The sequence below is a fragment of the Bemisia tabaci genome, chromosome 4 (genome assembly GCF_918797505.1).
Source record: "Bemisia tabaci chromosome 4, PGI_BMITA_v3".
NCBI lineage: Eukaryota > Metazoa > Arthropoda > Insecta > Hemiptera > Aleyrodidae > Bemisia > Bemisia tabaci.
In genome coordinates, this window is record NC_092796.1 from 25,821,279 (window position 1) to 25,838,402 (window position 17,124).

The following is a 17,124-nucleotide window of genomic DNA, read 5'->3' on the forward strand; positions in this document are numbered from 1 at the left end:
TCAGCTATGGCCAAACTTAACTGAGCAATTGCATGTTTTACATAAAACGCCTGTGCGGATAATTTTCTGCATAGTACAAAGCAAATTTCCTTCAATTTTCAAGGGAATCCGCACAAACATTCTCTTGTAAAAAATTAAATTGCTTACTGAAATTCGGCAATAGCTTATGAGGCTTGGTTCCTTTCTGCTAAACGCTGTCCAATTATACAATGCTCCTAAAAATCAGGTTTGCCGGAAAAACGGGTTCCTAAAATTTTGGGGGAGACATTGGAGCATTGCATGAAAAAAAGCGCAAAAAATATTCGCGCTACCGATAAATTGCGAAAACTGAATGGACAGCTCCTGGTACTGGACCTATGAAAAGAAAACAACAAAAACCAAAAAAAAAGGTGTCGACGCGAAGCGCTATTCGCAAACCCTCCGATTTACGACTAATCTAATTATTACTTCACACGAAAGCACAATGCGCTATTTACTTTATCATTGAGTGATAAACATTTTTATTTTCCGTTTATAGACGGCTCCTCTCACACGCTTTATCAGTCACTGATTCATCCAGACAGCCTTTGTGATCATTGGGTCACTATACCACTTTTCGATCGCTATTTTCAAATACAACTTTAGAACCAACTTTCGGGCTAGCTTTGAGGAGAGGCACCTAGTAATCCGCGATTTTAACCGGGGAGCGGGTAGTATGAATTTGAATTATTGATAGTCAATAAAACTTTAATACCTTTTAAGGAACTACGGAATGTTCAAGGTATTCAGCGCATGAATTGATCATATCATGCAATGTTACGTATCATCCACGCTGAAGAATCGAAATCCAAGATTATTTATAATTATTGCATCGGCAATGGACCACTAGACACGGTACGAATTTAAGCATTCTGATACATGTTTCAAAACCAGAATTTCACGTAGAACACGATTCGCGCAACGAAAATTATTGAAACCAGCTCCTAACGGAGATATTACCATTTTCATTTCACATTGGTTACGAGGAATTTGAACTGTCCGCTCACAAGAAACTCAAAGCTCTACGTGAGTCAAAGCGCACACTACAACGGTTTCAGCAAGCTTCTCAATCAAGCGATGTTCATTTCCCATCATGTGTTTTTCAAACTATAAGTAATTTGCTATAGCTGAGCCAAAGCGTCAAGATTGAGGTTGCCAGATTTTTTTATCGCAGAGACGTTCATGATAACGTTTAGCACGCGATGTGAATCACGTAGAGCATTGAGTTTTCATGAGCGGGTGGTTTCAATTCACGCACCAAGAATCATTATTAAATATCTTCGGAAGGAGTTGATTTCGGTAATTTTCGTTGTGCGCATCGTGTTTCGTGTGAAATTTTGAGGAAGAAATATGTATCAGAATGCTGAAATTCGTACCTTGTCTTGTGGTCCATTGGTCAGCTGCTCTGGTCACAGAATCGTGTTCTGGTGGTTTAAGCTTGATGATTAGCAAAAAGTAATCATAAATGTTTAACCTCCAAGTTTCTACGTCCAATATTTTAGCGGATATCATACAAAATTACATTGACTATCGAAAAACACGGCGTTAGAAGTCACCCACCGCGGTAGTACATACCAGGGTTCCTTCCGCCCTTCTTTTCGCTGATTAGTCTGCTCTGACTGCTCGTTGCTCGACGCAAATCACGGAAGAAACCTGGGTAGGTATGCACTACCGCGGTGGGTGATGCCATACGCCGTGTTTTTCGATGGGCGGTAACTCGTTAATATTGGATTTGGAAATTTGGCGTTTGGACGGATCTCATTAATTTTTGCTTGTCTCTGTAAATCATCAAAACATGATTCTGTGACCAGTGCGACTGACCCATTAAACGCCCTCTACTCTCCCCTTCCAAGAACAGCATGCAGTGCAGAGAAAAAGCAAGCGGGTAAGCTCTAATACGATCGTATCAGACAGGGCCGGATTTACCTCCTTGCCGCCTCTATTTTGCCGCCCCCTTCTCATTCGTATTGAAACATCAATAAAACCATCAAGTGAACGTGCCAGCGGGGGAGGGGTGCATAAGACGCATTTACTCGTGTTGAACACATTTCTTGGGGATGCTCTGTCAACACTACCAGCAAAAGTTAAGTTTTGTAAACCTATCTCTGTGTGAACAAGGCCTTCCATTCATAAGAAATGAAGGAAAACATTATGAAAGAACAAACATGAGTGTGGTTTGATGATTTTAACTTCCGCCGCCGCGCCGCGCACACCGCACCGTGTTTTGCGCAATGCGTGAAGTATTCACGCAGTCTTGTAGGCGCCATGAGTTTCACGCTAGCCGCACTGTGTTTGGCGCAATGCGTGAAGTATTCATGCATTCTTGTAGGCGCTATCCGTTTCACGCTGACCGCAATGACCGCACTGTGTTTCATGCAATGCGTGAAGTATTCGTGCAGTCTTGTACGCGCTGATATGTGTTACATGCCGATCGCCGCGCCGATGGCTTCTCCTTTTCATCTGTTTTCATCTCAAGTCCTTGTCATCATTGCTCTCTGTGCCGCGCCGTTCCAGGCCAAATGGCGTGTTTGGTTTCTCTCTTAACTTGACTAATTAAAGGTGCTGTCTCTTGTATCACTGAAAGACGACAAAATGAAAAATTACTACACTCTCAGGAAATGAGAGATTTTGTCGCCTTTTCTCGTTTGTAATTTTTTTTTTCCTAAATCCGACATTTTTGCGCTACTCTTACAACCGATCGAAAAGTTCGGTACCACCCCAGTAACTTTTGAACAAATTGATGAGGAGACTTGTTTCGCGAGTACTCGTAGGTCAAAGGTGACAACCTTCGGGATCCCCCAAAATTTTAGGCGGGCCTATCTGAGAAAGGGTATGATCCCTGAGGATCGTAAGGGTGGGGGGGGGGGGGGGGGTGCGGACTTTCGGATCACCCTGAAAAATCGTGTTTTGATGGCCGAAACTTGTCATTCAAAGTTGATGATTTGACTACGTTTGAACATAACTCGAAGGAAGGAGATTGAGGCTCGTTGTTGCCTTCATGACAATAGGACCTCGCTGGACCAGCTGTTGCCAAATTTAATGGGACAATATAATTTATTAGATGAAAACGGTTGTGCGGATTTCAGTGCAGATATCAGTGAATTTTCTGCATAGTACGAGGCAAATTCTTTAAAATTTCTTGAAAAAATTAAATTCCCCAGTTGAATTTGGCAACAGCTAATGCGGCTTGGTTCCTTTCTGCTAAACACGGTCCAACTGACTGTATGAAAAACCAAAGACAAATGAAACGCAATAACAACAACAACGAGAGCTGAAAATTAAGGCGGGAATAAACGGAAAGCTGCATTGGCTCCGTTCCAACAGCTGGCGAAAGTAGTTTACGACATCTTTGAACTTCAACTCTTAAATAAAATGCGATTTGGTTGAGCTTAGAGACCTACTGAATAAAATTGAAACTAGTGAGCGGCCATGACAAGAATCAAAATTAGCAAGCGGCCGCTGATTTCCAGAGCCTCATGCCGTTTCCCTCAGAGCCGAGAAAACTAGGCGAAAAAAAAACCTGACGTTTAGAAGTCCGTGCATAATTTTAGTGCAGGAAGATTAAACCATGCCGTCTAGAATTCTTGACTATGTTTATTCCCTGATTTTCTGGAACTCATTCCCTGATGATAAACCGAAGTTCTCACCGATTCCCCGAGATTTTCTTGAGAAAAACTAAATAATTCTCCCGAGTTCTAGTTATGAGCATCGAATATTCAATTTTAGCCGATTGTTCGGTGCACGTTCAAATTCTTGCTTCCGAAAGCGGTTTTTGTTCATACCTGTTATCTGGTCGCAATGAGAGCTTCTCTATTATTATGATGATTTGAGAATTCAAAAATGTCATTCAAGAGGTTAATACTGGCGACTCAGGTGAAATTACATTATCCTTAATAACAAAAAATACTCAAAATTTCTGCAAAGTTTGCAAACAAAATGGTTTTAACGCGATGGAGGGAGAGATTCCCGGTTTCAGTAACATATTCCCCGATTATCCCTGAAATTCTGTGATGAATCCCGGTTATTCTTACGGAGTTTTGATTGGTTCCTTTCCCCGCGACTGCTGCGTCTCTCGTTGTCCAAATGGTCAACTGCATGAGGAAAAAAAAGGGGGCGTTTGCATCTTGAGGTTTGTTTACCCTGTGACGTAGATTGGTACAACCTAGCCAGCGAAATCCGGAATTCGAAATATGAAAAAAGGACCATAATGTCCCATTTTTTTTGCTTAAATCGAATCATGATATAATTTCAAGCACTTTTAATAGAATAACTTTACAGGGGACGCCCAGTGAAAGGGTGGCGACTGGGGGTTTTAGAAGAAATGAGGGTTTGTCAACTCCCTGAAGGGCTTTGGGAGGATAGGGGACTTTGGCGGCTAGGGGTCGCAGAGCGCCAAAGAGCGCTATAAAAGCGGCTTTATACAAACATAATTTTAATAGAATGACTTTTTTCCATAAATTACACCATTTCCAAGAAAATCGATGATAAAAGTCGCTGTGCCGACCTACGTCATCAAAAAAATTTCAAGATGCCCGAAATGCAAACACCTCCTTTTTTTTTCTCTATGGGTCAACTGGTAGCCTTCGCCTTCTTGGGTGAGATTTTTGCTGTTAAAATTTTCATTTGAGGATTAGCTCCGAGGGCTATTTGAGAAGCGTCGAGTAAAGAGAGAAAAAAGGAAAAACAATAAATAAAAATCTGTCAACCCTCTGCAGGGTCAAACTAGCGCGGCGCGATTTCGTGAAGTTTAGCAATTAGGTCCGATTGCTTTCGGGGTACCTGAGTTGCTTCATATCTTCCAAGTAGTGTCGACCGGCGCGCAACGTTTCATTTTCATACGTTAAATTTTCACTTTCGACGAGGAAAGAAAAAAAATTGGCGCAAACCTCGGAATAGATGTGGGCAGTGAAAGTGAATCGATCGGCTTCACTATCTAATTAATTAGAGCCTGCTCCTTCGGCCGTTTCAATCTCTACCCTGACCACTTGATCTTGCGAATTTCCTGCTCTAACCGCCGGACGCTGCGACAGTCCTCACTTCCGCCCATCCACAAAATTAACGATTTTCAATTTTTCTTTTTAAAAACTTTGTCGATCTCCCGCACTCACACAATAGTACTTATATGAGCTATTTTGAAACACTACAGAGTGTCAAGTTTCCTTGGGTTTCAAAATTCCCTGACTTTTAATCGTTAAAAGGACTGATTTTTCTTAAGATTTTTCAATGATTTTTGGTAGATTTCACGTGCGCACGGACGTAGGAAAATCCCTAGGGTGCGGCAGATTACGTTTTTTGATATGCTGAATTACAGACATCGATTCCCCACTAACTTAAGATTGTAATAACTTGGAGGTAGATTTGAAATACTTGGATGCTTGAGAGGACTGTGCAAAATCGGCGGACGGTGCCCAAAAGCGCGAACCCTAAAAGTGAGAAATCAGGGTTACTACAACTTCGTCATCTTCATTTCCCTGGCTCCAAAATTTTCGTATTTCCTGACTTTACCTGACCTCCGGACAACTTTTTGTAAAATACGTGCTGGCTTTCGTGAAAAAATTTTGGACTCAATTTCCGTGTTCAGAGATAAAATTATGGAAAAAGGCAATCAGCCTCAGTGGCTAGTTAAAAAATGACAAGTCGTAAAAATAACCTGAAACGGTAGACAGTTGGAAAACCAGTGATATGTTTCAGTGATGATTAGTGGACATGTCAGAAATTTTCTGGCTCTCCCAGTTTACCAGACTAACCAAACCCTGAAAATGCACATTGCACAGCCTAAGAGCGCAAATGCAAAAGGAGAGAGTCGAGACACCCTTGAAGCGCAAATACTTAGATAAGGGAAAACTTAAGAGGGAAAATAGGTACACATGACTTGTCACCATCTTAATCGGGATTTTATGCCAAGAAATTTAGGTCAGTTTCGAGGATAAGTATTGCTCTTCGAAAAATTCACATTTGATTATCAAACATATTTTTCGAAAGAAGGAAAAAAAACCTTACAAAGATCGTCTCAATAATGTAAGTTAAAAGAAACTCAACAAATCTTGCTCAGATACCTGGATTTTTTGCAATTTGGAGGACTAGCATCGTCGTAACACATTGAGACGATCAAAGCAATTTTAGGAAAAATTACATATTACAATAAAAATCAGTAATAGTTTACTTCATCAGTACAATGAGGGACACTAGAATTAAGTTGAAGGTAACATACACAAGCAAAGCACCGCGAGTATCGCATGCCACTAACACTAGGGGGAATCCATTACGACGATGCCTGCATGCAACTATTCGGGCTCCATGCATGTATGTGTTGCATACCTGAGTAGAATCAAATAAGTTTTGCTCTACCATGTCTGCCAACTTTTTAGCCCTTCAAAATGGAAAAATCTGACATTTTTTTTTTTTTAAATTTGTTCAAAATTTTACGCTTAATCAGGTCCCAACATCGCTTTAGGCAGTTTTTGCCATTTAATATCAGAATTTTGGCCCTAAACAGCTGAAATGTCCTGTACCGTAGCCTGTCTGCGACTCAAGTGCGCAACTTTAACGCTTCATAACCATCATCTTGCATCTAAATACTTCCACTTCTGCTGTAAATTCACACTCAATTTGTACCTAACTTATTATTTTCAGTTATATTCATCCAAATAAGTGAAAATATTGACAGTCTTTGCGTCATGCAGCCTTGTCTGCGGAATTCGCGTCCTGTACCGTAGCCCCCTTTTTTCAGCATCATTTCGTCCGTTACAGTGCAGCACTTATGAACTTTGTTTACTTTTTTTGTGTTATCGTGACTATCACACGCTGATGTCGAGCAGAGGAAAAAAAACCGCAATGAAACAGTAAATTTTGACCGTTTTTTATGAGTTTCTAGGTTTAACGACCATCTAGGATGTCCTTACCGTATACCTACCTTTTTAATGCATAAATCACTTCAAACTCTCGAATTTTGGTATTTTTTGATACGCTCTGATATCTTAACCTCAAATCCAGAATTTCAACCACATGCGTGAATATGCCCGAGCACCGTTGCCAATAATCACACGATTTGTCCGCACCGTAGCCGTCCGTACCGTAGCCCGTAGCCGTCCGGTACCGTAGCCCGTAGCTGACGCGCGATGCGGCCGGGTCTACGGTAAGTACGGACAAAATGCGAAAGTCATCCAAAAATCGGTGCGCTGTTTGATAGATCATCCCACTTTACTTTATTTTATCTATCACCAAAATTTGGAATTTAAAAAAAAAAAGAGAGACGTATTTTTTTTTAGTACGACGCGACTTAGAAGAAGGAGGCTTTTTTTTCGATGATTGCATAAGGATCGCCATCTTTTTATTTTTTTCATTTTTTCTTTTAGAACTTTGAGTCCTCTTTTTCGTCTGAAGTTCATAGCAATTTATTCGTTTAATATTAATTCGTTAATATCTAACTTATTTTTTTCTTATTGTCCTTTAAATATTTATTTAAGGTGACTTGTAACCAAATTTTCGATAAATTTACCTTTTTGTTTTCTTTCTTATTTTGTAAAAGTGCACCTGAAACGTTCTAACGTTGTCAAGCTTGTTTTAAGAACTCAGCCTCTAAGATTTGTCCCTAATTATTTAATGCGTTTACTTTAAAATAAAAGCAGTTCATTATTTTTGAAAAACTGATTTACTTACTCTTTTTACCTTTATTGCCTGTAATTATTTATAAAAGTGGCCCTTACAAGCTATGCTATAACTTAGCAGTTTATTCCCCAATGAATTTCGGTTCTTTATAATTCGGCCCTTGCATACAGTAATATTTACGAATGCCTCTTCGTCCTTACCGCAGCCCGTTTGTCCGTACCGTAACGTTATTGTCCTGTACCGTAGACCAGTAAAAAATTGTACAATTTGTAGCTTTAAAAAGAGCAAACCTGTAGAAATTCTTTAAAAAAGTTGTCTACCACATCTTCTAAGTTAGTTCTAAAGAAATTAATTAAAATTAATCGTATAATTACATTTCCCGGTTTTTATGGGAGAAAAATGATGGCGCAAAATTCTATAAATCGGATTTTAGAGCAATTTGGGTGCTAAATTTTGGAAGTAAAAACTTTGAAGGAAATTTTTTTTTATTATTCTACAAGAATATATCTCATTGAGTGCAAGAAAACTTAAAACGGTATTATTATCGCACGTATTGATAGAAAAACAAGCCTGTTTAATTGGTCTACGGTACGGACAAAAAAACTTAACTTCCAGCGATAAAAGAGGCCAAAAAATTTTTTCTGTTGAAAAAGAAGATTGACCACTATTAAAATCGACTTTCCAAGAGTATGAGGACTTCAGAAAACATCCTGAAGTCTTGAAATAACTAAAGTCACTTTTTTACAAAACGATGGCTCCAAGAGCAAAACTTATTTGATTCTACTCACCTACGGGAGTGAAGGCATTTTGACTCTTCAGGTACTTGCCACTGAACCCGCAATGCAACGGCAGGCTATACTGCAAGGATCCAAAATGACAGAGTGCCTTCAATTCTTTGTTTATATAATGAAGATATCTCGTAAGTACGAATAGAAAAAGGCGCTCTGTCATCTTGAATCCTTGTATTACAGCCGGCCGCAGCGCCGCTCTGCAAATTAAGTAATGAAAGCCAGGATAGTCCGAACGCCTTCAGTGGTGTGCATCTGCAACACTGACATCCGTGGAGCCCGAATAGCCGCCCATCAGGCATTAAAATGAAATCTGCTTTGTGTTCACTGCATGTGACATTAACTGGGGAAGCTTTGCTTGTGTTTCTTACCTTCAACTTAATTCAAGCGTCACCCATTGCACCAATTGATTAACCTACTTAATACTAATTTTTTATGGTCACTTTTCTGAAAAATGCTTTGATTGTTTAAATGTATTCCAAAGTTGCCCTTTAAAATGAGGGCTACAGCCCTGCACTTTTAGATCTAAGAAAGGCGTATGCTGCAGAGTTGTTTCATGGGATCTCCAGGGAAAAAATTTACGGGGACCCATCCCAAAACTTTACACTAGGACTAGAAAGTGTGAAAGGATGAAGAGTTGAATGATGTTAAACGGCATGCATTACAGGACTTTCTATTCTATCTCCTAGTTTGGCTTTGAAAACAAATAATTCATGATACCAAGAGTCTAACCAAGATAAAATTGCACTTTTTTAGACTGCGACAGAAGATCTGCCATCTTGATTCTACCATTTACTTTACATGTAAACATGACAATGCACCATCTTCTGTCGCAGTCCAGATGTGTGTAAACTTATTTAGCGTGAACTCTAAGTAGCTGATGAGAGATCTGTTGAACTAATATCAAGACAGATTATAAAGTAAATAAAAATTTTACCAGTAAGGAATGTAAAAAACAACCAGATAGGGTTATCGCCCACAGTAAGGAACTTGATTTCAGTGGTGAGGGACAGTGTCATTAGTTTTAGTGCTTTAGTAACTTCCCTTGATTAATCTCTTGGCATAAAATATGCTTCGGGACGAGCATGTAATACAAAAATTGGACGTTCTAAATGGACCTTCTTGAAAATAGCACTCGACAAGCTGGGTGTAAACAAATAACCTATCATCATTAGTTGACGAAGGCTGAGGATACTGACCGATAGGTAAGAAAGGCCATGAATTTTCCCTTACTACAGAAAAGGATTAAATCAGACGCTATTATAGGAGCTTAAAAACCCCAAGAGTCTAGTTCCTTTCATTCAACAATCATCTGTGGGCGCATTACTCACTACAGCGTGTTAGTGATGATTGCAATCCCTGGGGGAGCATAGATAAGTGCGCGTTCCCGGGAGATGAGCTTATGATGCGAAGACTTCAATGATGTAGGAGAGAACTGTGGGGGTAAATCGTCTTAATACTAATCCACCAGATTGGAAAAGTAATAAATAAATACAGATGTCCACGGTATGAGGTTAAGTCACACCTAACATGAAGCGTTCAAGGATGGACATCAAATAGAAAGAGAATGCTCATCACGTTGAGATAAGAGCCAGATACGATTACTCATTCTCTGAAAACCATTAAGCTATCTAGAAATAATAAACCTAGTTCTTAGGCAGTGTTACAAATGTTCAAGCAAGATTGAGCCCGAAAGATCAGAAAGTGAACAGCCATGTAAAGATCACAAGGATTTAAAATGAAACCAATTTCAGAACTTACCCGTCGCCGACGACAACACACTTTATAGCCTGCATATTATTCCTATTTTATCCCAATATCACAAACACTCAATGATAATAATTATTACAATTGAAGGAATTCACTTTGTTACGGTATTCATGAAGGCGACGAAAATTAACTTAGGAGGGGGGGATTCTGAACGACTTGTCATTTTTAAGGGGAGAGGAGAGGAGTGGTGGAGTGGCGGGGAGGAGGGTTCCATGTTCCATGGAATTCGATGGGAAGAATAGATGGGGAGCGGAAGAGGGGAATGTTGAATGGGACGGGTTTCCGGTTCTCTGTCGAAACGGCGGAATGTTATTGGTATGAAAAAAGTGAGGTTAAACTGAATAGATAAAGGATTTGATTAGAATGTTATTATCCAAGATTTTTTCTTTCAATTTATATCCTCCTCAATACAAGTATCGTAGAAATATTTTAATCAACTGACAGTGCAGCATCAGTGTAATTAAATAAGAGTTGATAAAATACATATGTCTTTCCTCGGTGCCCTCTGAGTGATGTCCTCAAGAGTGTTGTTATGTAGTCGCTCTGCTTAAATTCAATCATAATTCAAAGTTGAACTAAGGAATTTAATGTTAAGCATGTTAGCTGTTCTCAGATTCTCTATTAAGCCGTCTATTTTTCATAGTGTCAGTGCTTCGCCTGTCTCAACCACTCCAATCGTTCGATTATGCAATCAATGTGAGTTATACTTCAGGAATTCAGTCAACACTCTGCAGACACGCTATTTTTCAGGTCTTTCAGTCAAGACTGTCAACTGCCATTCCTTACTGCGCCACTTCTCTTCCAATCCTTTGGATGTGAAGAAAAGGAAAACGACACTGAACTATGTCATTGCTGGCACAATATTTTGCTGTGCTGCATCTTTTGCAGCTGTGCCACTTTACAGGATTTTTTGTGCGGTATGTAATCTTTTATATTTCCTTTTTTTCTTTACTATAGCTGCGTTGTTGACGTAAACTGTTTTGGATCGTTGGGCAATGAAATTACCTGATTCCAAATGCTCGGCGTTGTTCGACTCCGTTTGAATCGCCCGATTTCCTGGACTGTTTACCGAACGGAAGTCAACAAGTCATCGGTCTCAGGAGGTAGTTGAGAGCGTTGAGCCAATCTCTAAATGTAATTGTGCACACAGTTTCAGAGTGTCTAGCTAGAGCTAGTCAACAGAGATGACTGATAACGCGTTTCCTAACTGGTAAGTCAACGGTCACGTGATATCCGTTAGCGTTGAGCACCCAACGCAAACTGAAAGTTTACTTCGACAACGCACCTAAGGTTTAGTGTATTGCCATAGAAACCTGTTTGGTGCTGTCTGGTAATTAGATTATTCTGTGCCTAACAGTTGGTGGAGTTTGACTTAGTTTTATTAAAGCCTCATTTCCAATGTACATGTTGCCTTGCGTCAGCTTCAATGTGACCAAGTTGAACCCTGTAATTTAGATCCAGCTACTCCAAATGCATGGCAAAGGCTATCTCACATGTAATGCGCTTTGGCAGAGGGCTGTGCAAAACGTTGTCGCTGATAAGTTTATTTATTTATTTCTAAGAACCCCTCAAAGTTTTTATTGGAAGGTTTTGATCACATGATAGATAGATAGATAGATAGGGTTTATTGTCGAAATAATTTACTTTTAAAAATTTTGAAAAAGTCACTGATACAACCGCCAAGTAAATGATACAATTTTCCGTACGTTTATGTGGTTCATGACGCCTTGATAAGTCCTTGATTATACTTGAACTTTTTTCGCATTTTCATGTACATTAACATCTTTGAGTTCTAGGATTTTGCCCCATTGTACTAGAAAGTTTTTTAACAGTCTTTGAATTGTACATCATCTGGTAATTCCGTGTCCTTTCTTTCTGTGTCCCACTGTTCTCTGTGAAAAAAACTGTTCAGTGAACGGACTTGTGGTACAGTTTTAAATGAATTTGGCAAATTTTTTCAAGATGTGATGAGGAACTCACAACAATTCATGGATTTCATGTTTCAACAAAATCACACATCGAGTCGATCAATTTTAATGTGAATAATATCTTGATGGGTAAAAGTCGTCTTTTTTTCTCGATGCAGTTTGTGTTTTTAAAAATCTTGTCTTTAGATTTGTTTCTTTATGTAGAAAGTAGAGAAACAAGGATGTAAAAAAAGTAATTTTTCATTGAAAGTCCTTGATTTTAGCATTGAAAGTCCTTCAAAGTCCTTTGTTTTGGTTTTGAAAAGCTGTCAAAAGCCATACTATATGTATATTGTGCATGATTCTCATTCCAGTCCACCAGCTATGCAGGCACAGTGACTCACGGTGATGCAAGTGAAAAAATTGCAGAAATGAAACCAGTTAAATCTAAACCTATTAAAATAACATTCAATGCTGATGTGTCATCCAGTCTGCAGTGGAATTTCAAACCCTTGCAACGAGAAATTATCGTAAGTTCTGTATTATGAAATCATTTTTAAATTTTTAAAATGTGAATCAGTTCCCAAGAAGTTTTTCAAAACCAACTTATTGTTAGTCCAAACAAAGGCAAGACATATGCCGCCGCAACAGCTTCAAGAGGAGAAGCCATGAATGCTCCAACACCAGACATTATCAATCTTTAATCTAAATCGCAGTCTCAAATTAATCAATTAGTCAATCAAATTTCAAATCTATGTTCTCTTTTAACTCAATTTCTCTCGGCACACATTCGCCCTTGAAATGCCGGTTCACTATCATTTATTAATATCCTAAAGACTCATAAAGTCTTATAAATCTTTTCTTTCAAGTAGTAAGGAACTTCTCTGTCGTTTCTTGTATACTAATTTACCTTATTGTAAAGATATTGTATATAATTCCTTTGGAAGTTTACAAAATAAATACATTAAAAAAAAAAAAAAAAAGTTCCCAAGAGGGAACATAGTTTATTGATCCCCATTTACACTCACAATGATATAGTCGAACTCAAAGTCAAATTAACTTGTAGAAAATCGTTTATTTTGGTTTTTACACTAAGAAAAGTAAAGAATACACCAAGGCCCCTCAAAAACATAGTACTTACATCAGAGAAAGAACACTTGTTTTGCCTCTGGTTGACTGATTGCCTGTTGAAACTTTTGGGTTTCTTGAACTAGCCGAGCATGGCAAAATGCTTGCCAATAAGATAATGCAACTTCTATTACTTTGCTAGAGAAAGATCTAATAAATTGTAAGTTTCTACGTGGGCACTTAAGAATAAGTTAAGAAGTTAAATGGGCTTAAAAAAAAAGGTAATTAACTTGAAAAATGTCTTGTCATCATCTGTTCTACATTTAGTTATTTTACAACAAAAAATGAATTTGAGTGATCTAAGCAACATTTATTGTCCTCTGTTCCTTTTGCAAAATACAATAAAATTTAGCTCAAAATAAATTATCATTTTAAATAACTGTTTCAACTTCCTGACCTGAGAACCATCCTTTCCTTCAATTTCAGGTGCGTCCCGGAGAAACTGCTCTGGCGTTTTACACTGCTACAAATCCCTCCAATAATCCCATAGTTGGTGTAAGCTCTTATAATGTTTTACCTTTTGAGGCTGGACAGTATTTTGTGAAAATCCAATGCTTTTGTTTTGAAGAGCAACAGTTGAATCCTCATGAGGAGGTAATATCTATTTTCCTGGTTTATTCAATAGCTTTAGAATATTTTACAATCAGCAGATCCCTTCACCTCACTGAGAGGGCTGCAGCTCATTTGAAGTGTATGGTAAATCCCTAATATCCCGATAAAAACAAGACTCAGGAGTCTCTGGACAGTTTTTATCACGGTCAATGTGTGCAAAGTGACAAGTTTTTCCAATGGCGGGCCGCAAAGTAGTGCATTGGAAGCCAGCAGCCTAATTGTTTAAATATATGTTGGCACGACAATAATTAAAAATCGATATATTACGCAGCGCATACAGAACTATGTCTTGTCTTATCTTGCGGACCTAGCCAGTTAAGGTTTCAGCAATCAGGCTGCAGTGTACAAATTTTCTTGACCGTCCTAATGAATTTTAAAGCTTGTTTAATGAAGCACCTTTTGTTCTCATGCCATTTTTCTAATGCATTTCATTGTTCGGCACATTTCGTAACGTTTATCTATTAGCATAAATCAGGGCTGCAGAAAGTTTTTTACCTTCACATTTTTTAAGGTTGTCTTCATATTGCTATCCACATAAGACTTCCTTCCTTTCACATTTTTTGAGTCAGCCTCCACATCACTGTGCACTCAAGATGGCTTGCTTCACTGTTTTCTTTGTACAAAACACACAGTTCACAGTTTCCTTTATTAAATTGAATGCGCTTAGCAATCTCCATATTTTTATGGCGATTGGATTGGTCGATCGGTCGCGAAAGTTTCGCACCCCTAGCTTGAATGACACCCCTTAACAGCCTGAGGCTGTAAAGTACTACTCCATAAAACCCCATCTGATATTGTAGACATGATTACCCAAGGTTCCAAATGGAAGGTTATGAAAACATCGCAAATTTATGAGAAGCCAGTTAAGAGGCTAGATTCAAATGCAGTAAAAGGTGTATTGATGACTTCAAAAGCTTGGGATTTCCTCTATGGTTAGATCACCTCACCACAAAATATTAAAGTAATGTTTACTGTGTTGTGTATTCTCCTGTTACATCCATAACAAATTGGATCATCATAAAACTGAACCAACAATTCATGATGGCATGAAATGCTAGCAACATTTTGTTCTGACTTTATACAGATCATGTCAGTCCATCCTGCTCTGTACTTGTTTAGCCATTCCAAAATTTGCGTGTAAGTGATGTTGAAAGGACTGTGTACTGTATTGATTAGAATAAAAATCAGAAGCAAAATTTTATTTACACCAGAGATTTATCTCACTTTAAAAAAAATTACTTGCTGATTGGCAAGAATGTGAGAGCCTGCATAAGAATATTTGTGCTGATCAAAACACTGATGAAAGATGCCCATCTCTCTATAACAAACTTATTTTCCAGATAAGCTGAGTGGACGTAAGTTTCTATGCAAGAGGAGAGATGCTGACTGCTGTTTATGCGCTCAACTTTCTTAACCTGTTTCTAAATGTAATTAATACAAAGTTACTTTTTCCTGTTGGCTTTTTCTCCTTTTTAAAATTTAGTCAGAAAAAACTGGGAGAGAAATTTTCACTTACTTTTTTGTCTACCTTCGATTGCAACAAAAATCAATGCTTCCTTGTTAACTGTTAAAAAATTGATCTCCAGAAATCAGTTGCTTCTTTAGCAATCCCCGTAATTTTTCTTTTTAATTTTTTAGTTTTTTTTAAGTGTATGAAACTTTCTGCCACAGCAGTGATAATTGATTTTTTCCTTTCTTTTTTCAGGTGGACATGCCCGTTTTTTTCTACATAGATCCTGAGTTTACCGCTGATCCAAAAATGGAATTCGTCAATGAAATATTGCTCTCATACACATTCTTCGAAGCCAAAGAGGGATCCAAGTTACTTGAAAAGATACCATCCTACGCTAGAAAACACATCCTGCCAAAGGAACCCCAGTTATCGGCTGCTTGAGGTGATCAATTAGAGCCAAATAGGTAACCTACAGATTTCCAATCCAGAATCAAAACAGAATTGATAATTTTGAATGCAGGAAACTTAGTCCACATCACTAAGATCTGGGAGTGAGGTTCCTCTCACGATGAGATTGAATTAATTTTCCCAGTATTTTTAGGTTACTGCATTCTCAATACTTAATTTTTCTTGTAACCGCAGACACATTTTTTACTATCATGTATGGAGATTGCAAAGATTGCAAAAGAGATTGGGAATCGTCATGGAAATTTGGTGAGATGTTAAAGTGCAACTTCTATACGTGTATTTAAAAATCAAGTGACAGTTGAATTGAACTGAAGAATTTTCATGAGTTTTCCTCCCAGTTTTTTGTTTAGTTTGTAAAGAGTCACAGCTGCTCACAGAAAGAAAAGTGGGAACTTTTTTTCTTTCTTTCTTTCAAACAGATAAGATATATTGTTGAGCCAAATGAAAGATTTGTGTCATCATTAGAAATTTCTAACCAAGGTGGTAAAACAATTTTTTTTAAGCTCTCAAGAAGTTTTTTAATATCAATAAAAACAGGAGGAAAAAGGATTCTCTATCCTCGTTTTAGTCTACGTTATCCTATTTTCTTCTTTTAGTTCTTCTTTTTTTGCTTCTCTGTTAAGAGTTGAAAGAACTACAAGACTTTCGGTAGTGTTGAATATTTTTAAGATTTCGTCCTTTTTATGGAACTTCAACATAAACCGATACTGAGAACATATTTTTGTCTTCTATAAAATTAGAAAAATACCAATTTTAAGCACAGTTAATTTTTGTCAGAAGTTCAGTTTCAATGGTTAAACATATATTTATTCCTCTATCTGAAAAAACTCTAGTTTCTGGAGGGTAATATGATTGAAGCGTAAGACTGGCCAGTGCTTCTGCGCCCACTTGTATGGCGGTGAGTCAACTTAGAGTATTGAGAAATGTTGAATCATGTGAAAGATTTACAAAAAAAAATTGAAAGTGTTAGAGAGCGTTGTATGCCTTATTTTTCCTTCTCTCCAGAGTTGTATTGATGCAACAGTATGCCACCTTTTTCTCCCTAAATTCTCAAAACTTTCATGATATATCATTGTTATTGACAAATTTCAAAAGTAACTGCAATCATTTTCCCTCTGCCGGTTTAAAAGAAATGCAAAAACATTCATAAAAAGCAGCAGTGGGAATTCTCAACTGTTTAATGTCTACAGTATTTGGTATACAATTAGATATTGTTCAAAGTTCTTTTGTAAAGATTTTCAATAAAAAAAAAATTAAATCATGATTTTAATCCTAAAGACATTTTCGTTAACATCAGTGTTAAAATAATTGATTCCGTTGTACAGGAAAAAATTGATTTAAATAAAAACACTTTATTTTTTAATGACTTTTT

The 17,124-nt window shown here is 37.9% G+C and overlaps 2 protein-coding genes across 2 annotated transcripts in view; one reads left to right on the top strand and one right to left on the bottom strand.

Annotated features, from left to right (window-relative positions):
- LOC109032803 (ras-related C3 botulinum toxin substrate 1) overlaps nucleotides 1-10,342 on the bottom strand; it is a 29,220-nt gene extending 18,878 nt beyond the window's left edge. The window contains exon 1 of the mRNA XM_019045102.2: nucleotides 10,176-10,342. Within this exon, the coding sequence (XP_018900647.1) occupies nucleotides 10,176-10,210 (35 nt within the window). The 5' untranslated portion in view covers nucleotides 10,211-10,342. The remainder of the gene's footprint in view (nucleotides 1-10,175) is intronic.
- A 160-nt stretch (nucleotides 10,343-10,502) lies between these two features.
- On the top strand, nucleotides 10,503-17,115 carry Cox11 (Cytochrome c oxidase copper chaperone COX11). Its single transcript, XM_019045099.2, has 4 exons — nucleotides 10,503-11,101; nucleotides 12,466-12,621; nucleotides 13,646-13,813; nucleotides 15,537-17,115. The coding sequence occupies exons 1-4, from the start codon at nucleotides 10,772-10,774 to the stop codon at nucleotides 15,723-15,725; spliced, it is 843 nt and encodes a 280-aa protein (XP_018900644.2). The 5' UTR covers nucleotides 10,503-10,771; the 3' UTR covers nucleotides 15,726-17,115.
- Nucleotides 17,116-17,124: the final 9 nt, after the last annotated feature.